Raw genomic sequence first — 22331 nt, forward strand, 5'->3', positions numbered from 1 at the left:
CCTAGCAATCAAAGTGGTTCACATATTCCTGTCTTACGGTGATTTCAACGACGAAACTCCTGTGCATTTCTAACTTACTGGTGGCTGAAAAGTTAGTAACTACGTATTTTTCAGTTATTTTAAACTGACAGCTCCTCCTCCTCCTGGGCTTTACTGCTTAACCAGACAAACAAAGATTTAAACAGGTTTTCAGATTATACATCAATATATAGTTATTAAACCGCAAGTGAGACAAAATCTTGCTGAATTTATTCAAAGACATTGTATTCATAATAGTAACAATTAACGCCATCGTATCCCAATTGCGTAGATCGATGCTTATGATGTTGATCACTGGATTGTCTGGTTCAGATTGTATTACTTACAGGGCGCTGCTGACATATTGCTAAGTGTGGTGTTAAACAACAAAGTAATAATTCAGAATTATTTCAGAATTTTCAAGCCGATGGTTTGAAATAAATTTTAAAAAACTAAGTAATGTTTACTAAAAGTGATTTGCCAAGTTTCACTTGCCAAGAGTAGGGGAATGCATTTGCTACACTTTCGAATGTTCTTTACACAACCTGCTACTGGCGAGGCAGGTACGCCTCTTGCGTCCATGAACATATTCATCCAAGGGCTGGTGTGGTCATTGTAAAACCACCATCGGCTCTAAAACACTCTCCAGTTACAAAGCCTGCTTTCTCTGAGGCTAGGAAGGCCACAATGTGACCCATTTCTTCTGGTGGACACGCTCGACCAAGTGGAGTCGCTTTTATCATAATTTTCCCCAACTGAAAAGGAGAGTGTGAATAAATGAGTGAAAGAATGAGGTATATGAGCTACAATCAGAGAGTGCTTTAGGTGCTTGAACTACACTGTTACCAAGCTAATCCCCATCCAGTAGTATTTACTGTAGAAGGCGCCTTAAAGGATCGGGTGGTCAGGTTCGTACTCATTTGCTATCAATTACACAGGTTTCCAGGGCGGATTTGATGGTTTGAGCGTACTTGCCTGTGCAGCTTGTTCTTTGTCAGCTGTCATAGATTGAATGATTGGAGTGGGTACAAAGCCCGGACTGAAACAACGAAAAGAAGACAGTGAAAACAGCTATTATAACGACCACACCACTCAAAGTGGATATAGAAAGTAAGTTGAATTCAATAGCTACAATGTGCCATATGTGACATAACAATCGCATAGGTAAACGTATATGGACTAATAGCAGGAAACCAAGTATAACATTAGTTTCCCCAACCCGGAACGTAAAACACAATTTAAAAGATCGACGATTTTCTGATACAGTATATAATGGATGATATTCATTTGAAAAAATCTTGTACCACACTTCCTTCCCCAATGTCTGAGACATCTGCTGTGACACGTGCTGATGTGGCTTCCTAAATCTCATAAAACTACTTTCTTTAAGTCGGTTTCAACTGTCTGTGGGATGTCCTCCAAATTGTATATGTGAGTGCGATGGTATTGTACAGTTGCAAGATTTGTGAGATACCTCTGTACGCATTACAATGTATTCTTCTATGAATAAATCCCGAAATGGACAGTTTGTATTTTACATGATTAATAAACCGCTATCGAATACTGGACATGCTGAGTAAGAAACGTTCATTAAGCGTGCAACCGGATGGAATCATGACAAATAAAAACACATCAATATTGTTCTGTGAATAAATCCAGAATCCCATTTTAAAGAAGACATGATGCTTAGTGAATCTCATTTTAAACTGACCTCAAATGAACACAAGCCATATCCCCTCGATATTTAATAGCCATCTTTTCAACATAAATTGTTGTTTTATGTGTACTTACTTGATTGCATTGACACGCACCCCCTTTGAAGCCAATTCTGTGGAAAGAAAGTTTGTACGTTGTTTGCTGTTTAACCACGCTTAGGAATATTTCATGATCTTTTCCCTCTGCCACAGGAAAAGATTATTTGGTCAAATACTCGAATTAAAAAAACTCGAATTATTAAGGAATATATATTACCACGCGAAGCACCTCTTACGTTTTAATGTGTTCACGAAATTACTGATATATGCATTTCCTTCAAATACATTTATATAAAAAATTTTAAGTGAGTAATTTGAGTTACTGGTACTTTGATATTGCACTGCAAATTGCAGTAGCTAACATGAGTGAGGCATCCAACTGTCGCAAAAAGGTTTCACATACTGACCTTGAGCAAGGTATCGTGTAAATGTGTCTAGGGCCACCTTCGACATAACGTAGATACCGCCACCCGGCGTCTGCACATATGATATGTTGAAACGTCCTTGAATGTTATGTGAAAATAACAGCCTGTTCAGTTCTTTTATATAGATATCGAAAATGATGGATAAGTAAGTGTTTCTGAACTTAAAAGGCGACTAATCAGGTGCCACCACAACTAATACTGTCTTTACTCACACAACACTAGTCTTGTTGTGTGGTACCTGTGGCCTGTTCTGAACTCAAATGATCACGGGATGTTTCAAGCAGTTTAATTTTACAGTTGTGAATTATTCTTGTATTTGCTAACATCACACTTACAATTGTACCCGTACCGGCGGTCGAAATATTGATCACGTTTCCTGAAACCAAAAGATATGTTTAGCCTAAACACTAGTGACTATACTCACATAACATGTTCCGGACGAAAGCAAGAACATATTACGTGGCAATCCCCATACAGGTATTAGAATATTGCTATATGTTCTACGTTCCATATTACGTACACTGTTTTCTCTGAAACGAGGAGCTGAACAATTTATGGCGAAACTAACTTTTCCCAGCACATCCGGGATATCCAGTGAATAATTGTTTGTGAGTGTAAATCTTGAGGATTATTTTGTTCAAGATCATTTCGTACCTTTGGTTTCAATCAAATGCGGTGCAGCTAACTGTGTCAAAAACAAAGGTGCCTCCAAGTTTACAGCCATCGTTTTGTCGTACAGCTCTTTGGTAGTTGATTGCAGCGGAAACATGCCTAGAGATACCCCGGCATTGTTCACCTAAACACAGATATGATACCATATGTTTGTTTGTTCACGTAAACATAGACACATGATACAGCTTATTTGTTTGTGGTCTGATTGAACGCCACACTCTATTATCAATAATAATAATCTGTAAATATTCGAGTCCAGTGAGTGGACAACGAAGGACAGACAAATAATTATATTTTCACGGATTTGAATTTAAAACTTAGTAATTTAGTAATTAAATCTAAAACAGTTTAACTATAGATGACATTACAAGGTAAAACCAGGCTATATATTGACAACAACGGAAGGTAGATCACCATACTAGGGACCATGGGGACTTACAGTACATTTGCTTCCTGCATGGACCCCAGCTGGATTTACACCATCCCTTCAGCTATTAGCAATGTTAGATAATCCAGACACGTATTAAACGAACATATATTCTACGACTAAAATGGTAGTAGGTTTAGATTTACGTTGAATGGTTTGGGACTTACGTACCCTCTCATGAGGACAATACTTTTACAGTACTTTAACCCCCTTTGAGGGTACAGCCACTGGCAATCAAAGTTACTAATCTAAACTACATGTCATTAAAATACATCTATCTACAGAACATTTTAATCAAAATTCATTAATCAAATCAATTTCCTGTAAAAAAACAAGAATTAAATGAACATGGACAGTATTAAACAGATCCTTAACAGTCCGTTAACATATCCGTTAACATTGAAATATTTATCCCTTATGAGGGAGAATTCAACACAGTTAAGCAAGAGATGTTTGACTGTGATTCTCTCATCACATGGGAATCAAAACGGAGGATCTTCCCCTTTTAACAAATATTAGTGAGTATAACGCGTATGGCCAATGCGACATCGTCGCATAATGACCTCCTCAAATCTGGAGTGACAACCCAAGTAGGTGTAACCAATATAAGGTTTTATGTCACGTAATATATGTAATACCTGGGTGTGCGATATCTTCTGCGTAAGATCACGGATGTAAGTTCTAATGCTAGCTTTGTAATCAGAGTATGGGACAAGAAGTGGTGTCACAGATTTATTGAGTGCTGCCTTAACAGCAAGATCGGCCATGGTGTTCCCAGAAATGCCAACGTGGCTGGGTAGCCAACAAAAAGTTTTTTGAGAGCCTGAAGGCAAGAAAGAGAGTCTGAAAAGATTATATATTGTTTATATTTAGGGTTTCTATTTGTGTATTTTAAGGCTGTTAATATGGCATTTGCTTCTGCTGTGAAAATAGAGCTGCAATCGAGAAGAAATTGTTCTGGATCCAATGACAGTGGCACAAGCAACTGCGCCACCATCCTTGGATCCATCTGTAAATAAGGATGCATATGGACTTTAGTTATTTCTTAATTGATTAAATTCTTGTTTATATTGTAAGTCTTTAGTTTCTGATTTTTAAATGTAGTTAATGTTAGGTCAACTTGTGGCCTAACCAACTGCCAAGGAGGAGAAGAAAGAGGACGAGAAGGAGATATATTGTCTAGCTCAATGCCAGCAGCAGAAAGGAAAGGTTTGCCTCTTGGTCCTAGTGGCGGAACAAGAAAAAACTTTTCGTTGTACAGATCCTCATAAAGAGGATTAAACATACACAGTTAAAGACAGGGTTTGACTCGTTAGAATATAGTTTTGTGACACATTGTAATGATAATTTAATACGGCGCTGTGTACGAGATGGTTCATCTGCCTCGACGTAGAGACTGTCAACGGGAGAAGTTCTAAAGGACCAAAGACAAAGTCTCTGACCTTGGTGGTGGATAGAGTGTAATAGTGTTAGGTTGCTTTTACAGGCTCCACCATATATCATGAATCCGTAATCTAGTTTCCAATGGATAAGCGATCTGTATAAGTGAAGCATGGTAGTTAGACCCCCTCCCCATTTTGAACTTGAAACAACTTTTAACAAGTCGAGTGCCTTCAGGTATTTAGCTTTACGGGATTTAATATGTTACAGGGAAGTTAAATCGGAATCGAAAATTAGGCCAAAGAATTTGGACTCCTTTACAACTTTGACGGGAGTGCCATTTAAAGATAGATCTGGGTCTTTATGAGGCTTATATTTTCTACAAAAATGTATACAATTAGTTATTGATTTAGAAACTTTAAAGCCGTTTTCAAGACACCATTTATTGATTTTGTTTAGAAACAACTGCAATTGCCGTTCAATAGTATACATATTTTTACCGCGACAAGAAATATTAAAATCATCAACAAAAAGTGATCCATCACTTGAATCATTTAAAACCTTGGATAAACTGTTGATCTTAATACTAAACAATGTGACAGACAAAATACTGCCTTGTGGGACACCCTGATCCAGATTGTTTTGGTCAGACAGGGTTGAACCCTGAAAGAATGACACTGCGTGTTGTTTATTAATTATGGCATTCTTAACAAAAGATACTTAACGCACTAAATGATCGATAGTACTTCTGTTTTTATGGAAACCACATTGTATATCTGTTATCATGTTATTGGTTTCCAAGTACCAAACAAGTCGATTATTTATCATGTGTTCCATGGTCTTGCAAACGCAGCTAGTTAGTGAAATGGGCCTATAATTGAAAGGATCAGTGTGATCACGTCCAGGTTTAGGGATGGGAACAATTATAGCATCACGCCAGGACGAAGGAAAATGTCCAGACGTCCAAATATCATCAAACATGTTCAAGAGGGTCTCTAAACATGATTCAGGTAAGTGCTTCAGGGGTTGATAATGTACGTTATCAGGTCCTGTAGCAGTATCACGACCCTGGTCAAGAGCAGTACGGAGTTCATGAATCGAAAATACTTCATTGGAATCTTCCCAATTATCTGAATTGAAATTTAAAGTTTTCTTTTCTTGGTTTTATTTTTTATATTTTTGGAATTGAGGTACATAATTCGATGAGAACGAGTGTCTGGCCAAAGTTTCTCCAAATTTATTTGCAAATCGGATTTACTTATTAATAACTCGTCTCCGTCTTCAAGGTGCCTAGTGCTAGATTGAGAGCCCTTGCCTTTGATTTTCTGGATCATGTTCCATACTTTTGATATCGGCGTACGTGAATTCATTTTCAATGCATAGTTTCGCCAAGATTTTTTTCTCAGCCTTTTTCCGTGGTTCCCTAGCCTGTTTGCAGTCATCGTTGAACCATGGTTTTCGTATGTGTGGATTTGCAGAGGTCTTTGGAATGGATTCATCGGCTATTTTGTTTAGTTCATCAGAAATAGTTTAACAGGGTCAGGAGCTCCCATAAACAGATGAAAGTGATTCAAACAAAAGCCAGTCAGCTTTAGTAAAGTTTCTTCTCGACAATGGAGGGACGTCAGATGGACATATAGCTTTGAGAATGCTTGGAAAATGGTCACTTCCACACAGGTCGTCATGGACTGACCATTCAAACTCACTCAGCAGATTAGAGTCAGTGATGGATAAGTCAAGGGAAGAGTATGTTCCTGTACCAGGATGTAAATAAGTTTTAGATAGAGATAGATATTGTTGGTAGAAATAAAATGTTCCAGTACGTTCCCTTTGCTGTTCGTATGTGCACCTCCCCACAGGGGGTTGTGTCCATTCAAATAACCCATGAAGATACAGGGCTTAGGAAGTTGGTCATGCGGTGCCTGAAGATCGACAGGCTGCACAGAAGAAGAAGGAGGAAGATAGAGTGAGCACACTGGAAAGACAATGTGCATGGTTACACGGACATCAACAGCTTTTTGATGGGTTTTAGAGGAACAGGACTGTGAAGTATGCCTAGTCTCATTAATATTGAAGACTCCCAGTTGCTTTCGGTCCTGGAGGGAGACAAGCAGTTGTATGGAGTACACTGTCTTATAGAAATTCGATCGTTTTCTTTAAAATACGTTTCTTGTAAACAAAATGTCGATGGCTGAAAATCTTGTATAAGTAAGTGTATATCATTAAAACTGTTCTTCAGTCCTCTACAATTACACTGAATAATGGTACTGGAGCTGTTCATGGAGGCTTAACTGGAGATTGTGATTGGGAGGAGTGTTCACTCCTATTGATTGTTTGTAAAGGAGTGACGTCCATCTCCAGAGGCTCATATGAGTGTAAGAACAGGAATGGGCGTCTTCACGTAAGTGAGAGCCTTTTTTCCTTTTTGCAATTTTTTTTTCTCTTTTCTAGTTCAATTTGCATCATCGACAGGTGTACTTTCCATTGAGTCAGTTGGTACATCACTGGTGGTATTGTCCGTTTGTAAAGTTGTTGATTTCAGACTACCTTTCTGAGATATTTCAGTGGACTGCAGCAGTACAGTCTGATCGTCCTTGACCCAGGAGATGTTGGTCTGACACGAAACAGAGACTGTCTTGCAAACTGGAGTGGAGGATGCAATTGCTGCGGAATATTGTTTTTACATAAGTTTGAGCAGAAGATGGAACTAGTGTTTTTGCTTCTTGGTAGGTGATGTTATTTGTATTTTTAATTTGTAGTATTTGGGCTTCAAATTCAAAAGATTGACAGGATTTAGAAGATGCTATGTGATCTCCGTTGCAGTTGGCACATTTGATGTCATGTGTGCACTCAGAGCTAGTATGGGCTCCACCGCAATGGCAGCATACTGCCATCTTGCTTCGGCAGAACTTTGCGCCATGACCACACTTTTGACACTTAAAACATCGGAGTAGATACATCGGTACATAGACCTCCACCCCGATGTTGAAATATCCAGCCTTTAGTGATTTGGGTATTGCAGGTTGAGAAAAAGTGAAAAGATAGGTGTGTGATTTAACAAAGGTACCATCTTGAGTTTTTCTGGAAACACGTTTTACATCTGTAACTCCTTGAGCTTTTAATTCAACAGCAAATTCCTCCTCGCTCATGTCAGAAAGACAGCCAGCAACATCTCTGACAATGCCTCTGCTAGTGTTTAGTGTCTTGTGCTCCGAAACAACAACAGGAGTATTAACAAACTGTTGTAAGCCCAACAGATTGACTGATTGTTGTGTCCGTACACATTCCACCAGCAAGGCACCAGTCGGTAGTCGTTCGACATTCTCCACAGACACCTCTAATGCCCACTGAGATAGCAAATGGTTTAAGTTTTAATGGGCTTCAATCAATTGACGCAATTACGATGTTTTGGGGCCAAGAATCTGAAATCTCTGGAGCGACCTCCTCATCAGACGAGAGCACATCTACATGTCTGCGTTTACTTGCTTTGGATGAACCAGGTGAATTGTATTGAGACATGGTAAAATATAAGAATTCAGCACCCCTGCTCCCCACCCACCATAGAGAGTCAACAAGGACGGTGTCAATTTGCACCGGATCTCCAGGATGCTAACACCAGGGAATACAGGGGTGTTATACTCAAGTAAATATGACGTGAATAGCTAAATTCGTCTAATAGATTAGTTGTCAGGCCGGTTGGCCCATAACAAAAATCTAAAGACATATAGAATTCAGTGGTCAACATCATCAGACTGGCCCATGAGCCACCGCCTTCTGGCATAGGACTTTAGGCAATTTAATATAATCAATATTTTTTACACAATAAATCAAAATACCCAAGACCCAATGATAATTTGAATCTGCAAATATAATCGCCATGCACAGGGCTGGCGTGACCAGCCGATTGATAGAACTGGGCCAGTTCTAGGTGGAGTAAGGGCCAAAGTGGTGTGTTGGGCAAAAGGAACACGGTTCCAGGATCTTTTGCCCTCAACCACCAGACTCCCGTCCTCCACCGACACAGGGGCCCAACCCACGGCAAACGGGTTGGTGGACCAAATATACCCCCGGTCCACAACGGGGGTTTGAAGAGCTCTCAGCGTTACTCAGCACCCACCACGAGGAGGTGGCTCTTCACGGGTCCCTATTCGAGTCCAGATTTGTCTACAATTGCTAACATCTGACGGGATGGTGTAACTCCGGCTTTTTCAAGTAGTTGCATCTTCTGCTGGCAGTGTATCGTTGAACACATGACTAAAAGGCACCCTGGAAACCAAATCAGCAGGAGCATCGCATGGACGTTGGGAATCTGATGTGATGCCCAGAAACCCGTGTTAGTTCAGACAGGCGATTTAATGGATCGAGTGGTTAGACCCGGTGACTTTGGTACATACTTTCACAGTATCCCTACGGAGGGATCGTTGCTTAAACAATATATCACAGTATTTTCTGGTTCTGCAACTGCCGTAAACGATATTGTGAATAGCCAATATAGTGGTGCATTCATTGATGAAACTGTAGATGCATTATCTATCTTATTATTTGCGGACGACGTCGCCATATTTGGAGATAGTGTCATAAACTTGCAGAAGAAAATAGATGTTCTTGATACATATGGCACAAAATGGGGACTGTCGATTAATACTGAAAAGACTAAGATTATTGTATTTAAAAAAGGTGGTGGACTTCCAAAAAATGAAAAATGGTTTATTGTCTCTGAAAGATTGGAATCTGTTTCCTATTACAAATCTCTCGGAATGGTGTTTTCATGCCGGAACCTTTTTTCAAGAGCTTGTGAGGTTCTGTGTAAACAAGCCGAGAAGGCGTTTTATCCTATTCAAAAATTTATATGTCGATTTAAATCTCATCTCCCAGATACATGCCTTAAGATCTTTGATGGCAAAAATATTCAACCAATCTTGCTCTACGGCTCAGAAATTTGGGGAACAATGTATCGTCATAACATTGAAAAGGTCCACTCTAAGTTTTGCAAATTTGACCTACGAGTTGGTTATCGCTCTTCTAATAAAGCTGTTTCAGCGGAATGTGGAAGATATCCACTTCAAGTCAATTATAAAACAAGACATATATCATACTGGTTACGACTACTTAGCCAGCCGGCCACAAGACATTCTAAACGTTGCTATAATATGATGAAAAATCTAGATGATAATGGAGATACTAACTGGACCTCCTCAGTTAGAACATTGTTATTTCAATACGGTTATGCACATGTATGGATCCATCAAACAGTTGGAGATCCTAATATGTTCTTAAAGCTATACAAACAACGCTGTAGAGCTATATATTACCAAGAATGGTCATCCGATATTGCAAGCTCCAAATAATTGTATCCATATTCACTATTCAAACATGACATTGTCTATGAAACATATTTAAAAGTATTATCCTCTATGCAACTCCGCAGATCTCTTACAAAATTTAGATGTTGCATCAGTAAACTGAATGTACAAACCTATAGAAAATCCAGAGATGATGATATCAGTTCTGCCATGTGCGCCCATTGCGTCAATATTGTCCAGGACGAGTACCATGTTCTATTACAATGTCCTGTTTATTCTGATTTACGCATCAGGTACATACCACACTATTATTGTGTAAATCCCAACATGCAGAAGTTTGTAACTTTACTTAATACCCAAAATGCCAATGTTATTTTACGCCTAGCCATATTTGTAAACAAAATCCATAACGTTTTATGATACTTATAAATGCCAGTGTACTTCTCATGCCAGCGCTCCAAAGAACATGATGTAAAAATGTCACTGTACTTATGTCTGTCTGGTACAGAAGTTATAAATAAATATGGCAATAATAACAACACACTGTAATTTTTTACACCTAATTTGGTGTGTTGCCGTGGAATGACGACAATCCTCGATTTTTTTTAGAACATTTTAGTTACTTTTCTAACGTTTTTTATACGATAGTGGTTGCAGCTTAGTTACTTTTCTAACGTTTTTCATACGCGAGGGTATGCGGCTTGGGTGGTTCATGTTCGACCTCAAAGGATCTGGAAACAGCGATGGTTGATTGTATTGTAAATCTTCCCGACCCTACGGTCTTGAAATCTTAGACCCCAAAATCTATAGTTCCTTAATTCATTTTAGTTCCTTAATATAATTTAAGGTATTGGAAATCATCTCAAGCTTGTTTTAAATGAAAGTGGCCGCAGATGCTACTTGCCGCCATTGGTACGCTGTTGCAGATGACAGACACTGCAATCGGGCAAATACATTTAGTTGTGAGAAACAAGTTCAACTTTCTTGTGTGTAATTTATACTTTAATTGATGGAATCACTTTCGTGTGACAAAAACATAAGGAAATTACAATCAGTTGAAATTTTCATTTATTAATTTTGTTTATACTAGAATATTTGCATATCCTGGCCAGACATATCCATATCCTGGGTGTCGAACACATCTCGCGAATAATCCACTTTTTTGTAGGTTTATTGAAATATAAACGTTAAACATGTTTTGTGAACCAATCATAAGCGATGTAATCAATGGCAGTGGATATATATGCAGATTTTCTTCTGTAGTACCTGAAATATACTCACCAGAATGTCTATTTTCCCGAACTTCTTCTTGGTTGACTCTACGAGAGTCCTTCTGACAGCATCCTGGGTGATGTCACCCACGTTTGTGAGAACATCCTGAAATTGAAAGTTGATCAACCTGATAAATCAAATACTTCAATAAGATGTGATGTTCTTCCATTTGGCAGAGACGAAGGATAGTTAGTGACTATTTGGGGCACTACTTTTGTGACAAGATTGGAAACTGAACAAATTTCTGTTTGCAGATCACTTGCATAACGTAAATGAATCGCGGCGCCTTGGATAAATTAAGGTATGCTTTAATGTATGGAATAGTAACAGGTGAGTTTGATCAGATCCTGATATCTCTGTTGCTTTCTGCTCACCTGACAGCCCGCCTTCTTGCAGTTCTTGACCACTTCCTCCAAATTCTTCTGGTTCCTACCAGTCAAGGACAGTTTGGCTCCTTCCTTCGAAAAAGCTATAGCAATTCCTGCCCCAATTCCTGAACTGGAACCTAAAACATAGATTGTGTTCAAACGTGCAAACAATTCCAGTTCCTTTTGGAATGTGTTCTCTTATTGTTTTTACTTGTGCATGTTTATCTTTTTATTGTATTTATTACATCAGTTATAAACACTTACTATCCATATATGTATGGGCGCTATCAAAAGACCTTTGAATACATGTACACTTTGTTTATGAAACTTGCTTATTTCAAGGAATGTAATGGAATTAGACTCCAGATTTCAATGCCATATTCAACTTTCAGAATCAGGCATCCTTCTGTATCTTGATGAGGGCACGACTGAGTAATAACAACATGTAGTCCTAAAACATTGGAACAATACTCAGCCAGTTCTCACAGTGAATAGGTAAGGATATAGATGATAGGTCGTTACATGAAAAGAATGTCCTGCAGCTGAAAGGAACAGCTGTAGGAAAATCCCAAGAGTGACAATATCAGCACTGGCAGCAGCCGGACAAAGAAGCCCCACAGCAACAGCAATTCATGGCAGGTACTTATTTGGAATGAACGTGAGACATTATGGAAAGGCCACGACGCATCTAAGTCTCACAAACAACATCATCAGATGAAATACACAATGCCACATATGTTATATTTTGGGATTACACTTTCTTATAAAGTACAAATTCTAGTACTTTTTGAGTTGAGCCCCATCCGGGATTCGAACTCACACCCTCAGACTCAGGCACCTATTCGTCAGCACAAAACGTCAGCCGCCTAATCCGCTCAGCTACCGCGACTTCCACAAAAATGGAAGTCGGACAACTGGTAGTCTAGACTGCGGACTTTGTGTACCCCTATGATGGATATTAATTGGCACGGCTCCCACGGCCGAAAGCTATGAAATACACAATGCCATTCAGAAAGTGGTCAAATATAACATATGTTAATCATCAGATGTCTTACTACCACTATTAGAACCTTCACAGTAACAAACAAACAACGTCACTTGCACCATACACATCAGAGAAGCCTCAAGAACTCAAGCACAATCAAACAAACACCAACAGCCCCATAAACAACATCAGAAACAGGACCTGAAATAATACCAGCTGTACACAAAGAATGTGACCAGCGGCACTAACCAGGGGAAGACAAACAAACAAAACCAGAAGCACCATGATAGCAAACAACATCAACAACAACATTACATTTGTATTTCCTTCTGTACACAGAATGTGTCACAAGCATAAAATACATGCCATTCATCTTCAACTATAAGAATATTCTTGGATTTACATGATTACAAATACCTCCCTACAAAAGTTCTAACTTAAAATTACAACATCTAAGTTTTAGAAAAAAGATTTCTTAAGATATTGACGAAGGTCCCTAATAGATGAATTTGCTATAATAAAACATTTACGGCTTGACTGTATAGCTGCAGACCAGGATTGAATTATCATACAATCATTACTTGTCAAAAGCTGTTGGTGCTGAATTTCCTGACTAATCCAGGCAAAGCCAAATCCATGCAGAAATCGAATACTTTTTGTGGTTGTCGTCCATGAACTCTGACCTACATTTTCTAAAGATAAAAGCCCAAAATAACATTGAAATTGGTAACTAATTATTAGGCATATACAGTATCTACACCCATATTTATTATCCTTAGTCATATATACAAATTGCAAAGGCACTATTTCATATTCACCTGAAAACATAATGTTACAAGTAGATTTCCAACATTTAATACAGAAAATTTAATGTGGGACAGATTCAATGGTATTACAAAATTAAGTGACCCAAATGTCTTATCCATTGCATAGTATAGGTGTGATCATACAATCAAACAGCTTAAATAAATCTGCACAATTAAAATTAACCTAATTTCCTTTGAAAGATTTTGACAGAAAAAGTTGATTTATTGGCCGTATACCATCATAAAACCATTTTTCTTAAGACCTCAAAGGGCCACGATTTGTATAAACAATAATTTTAGTTTTCTTTAAGTTCACATTCATACCAGTTTGTTCACAAAATGATTCGATCACAGTATTTTTCTTTGCAGCAGTACACAAGTATCATAGATAGCTGAGACATCAGCAGCAAACATGAGTGAACAACTATTATTCATAGATGATTTAACTGTTATACCTTGCCCACCATCACGTTCCATCATAGTACATAGCTTGTATTTTAAAATGATTAAACATTGTGAACTTAATAACACATCTTTGGCGACTGCCATTAGTACATGAAAACATTTTGGTAAGCCAGTTGGTGTTCTAACACAAGCAGATAAACAGTTATACATAGATGGTATTCTTGAAACAACCCACCCTTAATGCCAACCTCATCTAGAGCCTGTAAAAGTACATCATGTTTTAAAGCATCAAATACCTTAGAAAAATCTATAAACAAGCAGTAAATATACTGAGAGGCAATAAAAACGCATATGAGGAAGAAATGTCAGATATATTTCTCATATGTCCAAAATTTACATATGGCGGTACAGGAAAAGGCATTGTGATAACTTGTAAACAATACTGCATTGTTTACAGAGGATTACGGATGCAACAATGTCTTTGTGCGCATCTCCAAAACAAATGGTATGAGAACACACAACTGTCAGATGACACATTTCAATACCGTGTGTCCTCCTAGGGCAGCGATGCAATCCAGTAGTCTGACAGGCATTGACAAGGACAATCTCCGAATCAAAGCTTGTGGAACGGCTCTCCAGTGAAACTGCAAAGCTTGTGTCAACTCAGCTACAGTTTGGGGAGTATTCAACTTACGTCTCACACGGCGCCCAAGTTCATCCCACAAATGTTCGATCGGATTAAAATAAGGTGATCGCGAGGGCCAGTTCAAGACATCCACATTGTTCTGATGCAAAAAGTCCTGTGTTATTCTAGCCGTATGTGGCCTGTCATTGTCGTGTTGGAACACGAGGCGATGTCGTCCGTGTCGACCCATCAATGGCAGAAGCACTATTGGCAACACGTTGTCAATGTAACGTCGGGCGTTGAGGTTCCCTTGAAGAACAGCCAGTCAGAGCGGAAGTTGACGTTAATTGTCCCCCATACCATAACTCCACCACCACCAAAGCGATCACGCTCAGTGACACAAGGCTGAGCAAAACGTTCATGATTACGGCGATAGACACGTAGCCGACCATCAGGGAAACTGACGTTGAAACGTGATTCATCTGTGAAGATGACATCTCGCCACTGTCTAGCACCAAGATAGCCTCCAGCAGCTGCCCAACGTTGACGATTTAGGCGATGTGCATGGGTGAGGGTATGTCCACGATAGGGTCGACGACATCGGATGTGACGTGCAGCAAGGCGACGGCGTACTGTCCGGTCACTGATGGAACGTCCTCTAGTTCCTATCGTGGCATTTGCAGTCTCTCGTGCAGACTTGAAGCGATTCCGAAGATGACTAACGACGATGTACCGAGCCTGCCTTTGTGACGTCACACGAGGTGCTCCCGGGCGTGGATGGTCTTGGACACTTCCTGTTGCCCTATGACATAGCTGTAGCCTCGAAAGGATCGTCTGGTGGACTAGGAAGTGATTAGCAACATCACTCTGTGTTTGGCCAGCATGCAGCATTCCAATTGCTTGGTTCCTTTGGGCGTTGGTCAACCGTGGCATCGTGAATGTGAATGAAAGCCATTTCTCAACCTGTGCTTTTATGGGAGCTGAGTGTGCACATTGCACGTGCACCATGGTTTTCTGTTCATCCAACTGCATTGTCATCGCACATGCTCTTGGGTGCGTTTGAGATGTCACGTCCCTGTGATTTGAAAACGTGGGATTCGAACCTAAACATCAGAGCTGTGCATTTCTTAACCATATGTTTTCACCATATTGTAGTTTTGGAATCAGAAACATCTCTAAAACGCCTTTTTCTAATGTATTTCTCAACTAAGGACTGCAAGGAAACTATGTGATCAACGGGAGAGTAATTAGCCCTCAAACCAGCTTATGATTTTCTAATGATATTATGTACATCTCACCATACTTGAAGGCGTCTATTCATATTAGACATAACTATCTTACGAATGGAATCTACGAGTGAAATAATGTGTTTGGATCACTTTTGAAAACCGGACTTAAATTTAGGACAAATGATACTATCACGCCAAGAGTTAGGAAACCTACCACGTATAAAAAATAAAACACAAAAGCTGAGTAAGATATGGAACAATAAGGTGTCTACAAGCCTTCAAGAACTCGGAAGCTACAGCATCTGTGCCCTGGAGATTGATTATGTGCTGCACTAGCTGATGCTATGGGATAAACCTTCCTGCTCAGTAATTGGATGATTAAGACCTACTAACATCTCTGGTCAAAAATCGACAGCAGATGTCTCTACCGGAATAAAGTGACATGTTTCTTTGATACATAAACGTGACATGAAATGCTCGACCCACTGCACATTAGAAATTGAATGTGAAATACCATCAAAACTATTACATTTTTTAAGAATTGTCCAGAAGAGTTTTGAGTCCTTGCTTGCTTCAACTAGCTTCTCCTTCAGCGTACTGAAATAATCCTACCTTTTACCTTTAAATACATTCTTAAAACTTATCCTCAAAACTCTAAATACATCCAGACTCGGATTAAAATCTCTGTGAGATCTACGAACTCAATATTTACATTGTTTCAAGTCCTCTAACTCCCTATCCCCAACGGAGGTTGCTGATCTTGGTTGCAATTATCTGTAAACCTGACAGTGTTTATAAATACAATCATTTAAATTGAAACGGAGCCCCAGTGAGTTGGGAGATTAATGACCTGGAAAACCCTAGGAGTGCTTCATTCGGGCCTTCAGCATTGCAGGGAGGGCTGGTCAGTGGGGAAAATGATGTAGTTCAGGGACTGTTAGACAGACAAGATTTGCATCCCTTGCCTTATCACCACTCCCGCATGCAACAGATGTAAACAAATTAGCACGCGTGTTAACTTCTTGTCACTGCATATCTGAAGCCTGTGGGGGGATCCTCGTGAGGAATATCCGCTCTTCGTCCCGATACACACAATAACCTCCTTCTCCCGACCATACATGTCCACAGATCCATCAATAATAAGTTTGTTTTGTTGCACCATAGAGAGAGGGAGCGTCTGTCCTCGCCCACTCGTTGAGTAAGGTCCTAGGTCACACACTGGCCGATTTTCTCCCGCTGTTTCAAAACACGTCTGACGTACGCGCAACAACATAGCAAAGCAAGTTTAATTTAGATTCCACTAGGTTATCAGATACTCAAATAAACCTAATCGTATGCTGGTCCACATCAGAAACAGGTCCTGAAATAGTATTACTTGTTGACATGCTAACAGTGGGGGATTCACATGCATAAGAAACAGATGCTTTATACATATTAAACAACTAACAATCTCACCTGTAATGATAGCAACTTTTCCTCTCAGCGCCATTTCAACAGGAGGTGACTGGTTCAGCAAGTGTGCTTCTTCGAGACTCAGTGTCCTGTAATACCTTGCACGGCGACAGGTGACTGTATATGTGCAGCTAGAATGGGTTGAGTTAAATATAACAGTGAAAATGCATGCGCAGACTTAATTGTACCTTTGCACCCTGTGTTATGATGCAACGCCAACATTATGACTCAGCAATGCAGCTCTATTCAATGACTTGCAGTTTTGTAATCTTCAAAGACAAATCCACCCTTCAACTGCTATGAAGTTATGCACAAATTTGGCGTATTTTAATGCATTATGATTGAAGACTGTCCCCATATACAGCTTACATTGCTCACCCAGAGAGGATGCATTCTAGATATTGTATGTAAGGACAATGAATCAACCTATCGTGGCTTTGTATATTCATTAACAATTATCAACCTGTTTGTCCACATTTTATGTATCCATGGTACATTTACACCCCATTTTCTGTTATCCATGGTATAGCTACACCCGACTTTCTGTTGCCATGATATATCTACATCCGCCTTCTGTTACCCGTGGTATATCTACACCCGACTTTCTGTTACCATGATATATATACATCCGACTTTCTCTTACCCATGGTACATCAACATGATACTTTCTCTTACCCATGGTACATCTGCATCCTACTTTCTGTTTCTCCTGGTATATCTACACCCGACATTATGTTACCCATGATATATCTACACCCGACTTTCTGTATTCGTGATATATCTTCTTTTTGTTACCCATAGTGATTCTACAGCCTTCTTTCTGTTACCCATGGTTTAATTACGCCCGACTTTCTGTTACCTATGGTATATCTACAATGCCGATTTTCAGTAAATAATAGAGTCTCGACCAGACAATCCAGTGATCAACATCATGACCATCGATTTACGCAGTTTGGATTGGATGACTTTCATCAACGGAGTCAGCGAGTCTGACCACCCGATCCCGTTAGTCGCCTCCTACAGCAATCAAGGGATGCTGTAGATCAATTCCAACGACATCTGTCATGCATGCTAGATCTACAAACGACGAAGTTCTGCGATGATAGACATAAAGTCAACCAGGCAATATCTACTCAAGATATTTTGTTTAACGACACGCTTCAATACTCGGACTACATGGAATATCACTTGAGTTCTAGACGTTTAAAATATATTGGGCATACTTTAATATTAATAATAGGTACATGTGTGTGTGTGTGTGTGTGTGTGTGTGTGTGTGTGTGTGTGTGTGTGTGTGTGTGTGTGTGTGTTTTAACCTAATATCAAACGCAAGTTTTGAGTGAATTTCCAATTACGCAAGTGCTTCGTCCTTGTGTCCCCGTGAGAATGTTTAGCTTGTAACTGACGTTTGTCGCGTGTCCCACGGCTGTGGCAAGGCGATCTCGACTTGTCTCGAGCACCCGTGTTATCACAGTGATTCATTCCCGGGAGGTCGTCCCGAACAAGTATTTATCATGACTATGGAGTTCGGGGCTTTGGTTACTGAAGAATATTAGGGATATGGTCACAATAAGTAAATAGTCATGGCATCAACTTAAGTCATTTATTCATTGTGTAACCATGTCCAAGCAATCATGTTGTTGTTAACATATTGGGCTGCCAGTAACAGTAGAGTCACGTTAAATTATTGCCTTTTGGTGTGTACTATACGTGTCACATATTCCAGCTTAGATTCCTAGAAAATACCACACCTAAATATCTATAAGATGAGACACATTCAATAAGATTGCCATCAAAATACCATATTTCGCCCCTCGAAAGAACGCCGCCGTTTTTTAAGACAACCACTTTAGCTTTATTTAAATTTACAGTTACATTTTATTGGCGACAATACTGTTGTAACACGTTAATTCGATTTTGTAACCCTCCAATATATAGAGTCAGATGTAAGAACGACGTCATCCGCAAACAGTAATAAGAATAGATGAGTCTGGATGTAATGAATGGCAGGATAACATGAACTTTCTATTTCATCAGAAATAATGACTGACGAGATCGTGATCATGTTAGAAGAATCTGTGAACTGAGACAACTTGGGCGACCCTTTCAGCTACTGTCCAGCCTTATGAATAACAGGAAAAGCGACACAAACATTACCCTAGATATGTCTTACGTTTACGAAATACTAGTACACATCTCGCATAATTAGATGTGACAATAATTACTAAGAAAAGACTGAGAAATAGACCCAAATGCCAGTTCACATAGTTTACACTTTAAACATTCTTATTGCATATATGTCAAAATCACTTATATGCATCATGACTTAAAGATTAGGGAAAATGACTTATTGACAATACATGATTTATAAACGCTTATTTAAACGTTCGTCATTAATGTGATTGTTGATAAATTAAGCAAAAATTGGTATAAAGATGCAGAGAAATATAACATACGTGTACATGTATATCACAGTGAAACGTTCACTGTAAATGAAGTCCGTTTGGTAAATTTATATTGATCATCGACTGCTGATAATGTATGTGGAATATTTGAGGAAAGACATTTACACATGAAGACGAGAGCCTCAAGTGACACGAGGTTACCTACAAGCAGTCTGTGAAAACGATTGAAAGCAGCTAACCAAAGACAAACCACGCGTGAAAACGACTCTGTGTTTAACAACTGAAGCCTTGGCACCCCATCGGAACAATACCCTGACAATACCAACTCGTTTTAATTTGCCCAAAACATACTGTACACCGAAAACAGCTTATTAAACCTTATTTTTGGAAGAAACCAATCATGTTGAAAGTTTTACTATTATTAACAAACCCATCTAAAGATAGTATTGCAAAATTTTGTAAAACATTAAGTTATGCATGTAAATACCAAAATGTTTTGTCCAGCTTCCTTTGTGAATGTAAAAAAAAATATATTTATGTATATTTTAATGGATAACCATATTCTATCCTGCATGATCCTAAATGATGACGAGAGGCATATAGGCCAAGTCTTTACTGAATAAAGAATCGAATCGATAATGTAAAACAAACTCAAATCAGTATAGCACCAGTTTCAGTTGGTCGCTCGATTAATTTTAGGTATCGAAAGTTCAAATTGATTCTCCGGTTCGTGGTCAGCGTTTCATGAAAGATCAACTGGTCTTTTTCAAGCAGAAGTGGTTCTAACGTGTAGATCAAGGGGCTGTTTAGTCTCGGAGATCAAATGATATTTTTGTTATTCATATGTTAAAATATGACAGTCATTTTCAAACTCAAGAAATATAGACTTGTATTAAAAGACAATTCATAATGCGATGCTGGACAGGGTTTCAATGTTACAAAGTATGTATGTGTTACCATAGTTGCTCATAGCATGAACCACTGCAATCGACAAACATGGAATACCACAGTTGCAAAATAAGACGCTCATACATGAGATCTTAACATTACAAAAATCGGAACAGAGCCAACCAGAGACCACCTTCTGCTCCACCGCTAAACCAGACAAACAAAACCCAGGTTTTCAGACATGTACATCAGTATTTATTCATCCAAATTGGGGCAATATCTTGCAAAATTATTAAATATTTAAAATTAATATGGTATTCATATTAGTCATAATTCGTAATTAGCCTGTAATTACTTCTGTTAAACTATCGTGCGTGTCCTCAGTCTAAACCTTTGATGCTAATTGAATGGATACATAGCCTGGCCGATGTTATGTCGTACATCAGGCATACGTATGCAGGTGAGTTTAGTTTTACGCCGCTTTTACCAATATTCGAGCACGGCGGGGGACATCAGAAACGAACCAGGGCCTTCGGCGTGAAGAGCGAACGCTTAAACCACTAGGCTATCCCACCGCCCTACCTTCTCCTACCCATGATATATTTACACCTGAGTTTCTCTTACCCATGGTATATCTACATCCGCCTTCTGTTACCCATGGTACATCTGCACCCGATTTTCTGTTACCCATGGTAGTGAACATATTTCTTATTTGGGTGTTTGTTGTTTTACGCTGCATTCAGCAGTATTCCAGTTATATGTCAGTGTTTGTACATAATCGAGTCTGGACCACACAACCCAGTGATCAACATCATGAGCATCGATCAATACCAGCGCCTTGAGCATGCACTTTTGCGTGGATATGTGCGCTATATAAATATCCAATAAAAAAATGAGCATCCATCTACCTATTCGGGATTCGATTACATTTATGAACGAAGTCAGCGAGCCTGACCACCGGATCCCGTTAGGCGCCTCTTATGACAGGCAAGGGTTTTTTTCTTATTGGATATTTGTCATCCATGCTACGTATATAACCATTCAATTTCTGCTATGATAGATCTGCACCTGACATAAAATCAACCGCTCAAGATACTCAAGATATTTTGTTTAACGACACACTTCAATACTCGGGCTACATGACACATCACTTGACTTCTAGACGTTTGAAATGTATTGAGCATACTTTAATATTAATGGTGTGTGTGTATTGTAACTTAATATCAACCCAAGTGTTGAGTGAATTTCTCATTGGGCCAGTGCTTCGCCTAAATATCCCAATGTGTATTTTTGGCTTCTCACTGAACAAATTTGTCTGCTGGGTCAGGGTGACCTCGTCTTGTCTCGAGCCCCCGTGTTATCACTAGGCTACCCTATCGTCCATGTATGAAATGATTGCAGTGATATTGTTGTAAGACTTGTAAGATACGTGGGTACCTAGTACAGAATCTATGACTGACTCCCGAAATGGTCAGTATGAAATCAATACCTCTGAAAATATTAATGACCATCTATAGACACCGGACATGATGAAACAGGGTTCAGAAAAATGTTTTCACTGTCATACCAGAACCAATAAGAGATCAAAACGGATGTGATAGAACACATTATGCATATTGATTAGCTTATCGATCTATATACTGAACTCTAATGAATATAAAGGAAACTAGTCCCATTGATATTAATCTTAATAGGCATCTCTTCAACAATTATTGTTTTGCATGCTGTACTTACTTAATTGCATTGACACGTACTCCGTGTGGAACCAGTGGAACCAGGAAATGTTGTCTCCTTCTTATTACACTTCTTTCTATGACATTTCCTCTATAGGCCAAATCTTACGTTCTAGACATTTATGACAATTTGACAAAGCCCATTGCTTCCTATAGGTTTATATAAATTGAGTATGTAATTTGG

At 39.1% G+C, this 22331-nt stretch overlaps 1 protein-coding gene across 1 annotated transcript; it reads right to left on the reverse strand.

The window, feature by feature from the left end:
- Positions 1-234: 234 nt before the first annotated feature.
- On the reverse strand, positions 235-17319 carry LOC124258584 (uncharacterized oxidoreductase MexAM1_META1p0182-like). The gene is made up of 9 exons (XM_046692653.1): positions 17125-17319; positions 11626-11756; positions 11261-11356; positions 2852-2993; positions 2533-2573; positions 2180-2249; positions 1810-1846; positions 994-1057; positions 235-773 (listed from the first exon to the last, which is right to left on the reverse strand). Exons 1-9 carry the CDS (start codon positions 17156-17158, stop codon positions 609-611), a joined length of 780 nt encoding a protein of 259 aa, XP_046548609.1. The 5' UTR covers positions 17159-17319; the 3' UTR covers positions 235-608.
- Between the last annotated feature and the right edge of the window lie 5012 nt (positions 17320-22331).

The sequence above is a fragment of the Haliotis rubra genome, unplaced genomic scaffold (genome assembly GCF_003918875.1).
Source record: "Haliotis rubra isolate DU_JTF1 unplaced genomic scaffold, ASM391887v1 Scf1175, whole genome shotgun sequence".
Classification (NCBI taxonomy): domain Eukaryota; kingdom Metazoa; phylum Mollusca; class Gastropoda; order Lepetellida; family Haliotidae; genus Haliotis; species Haliotis rubra.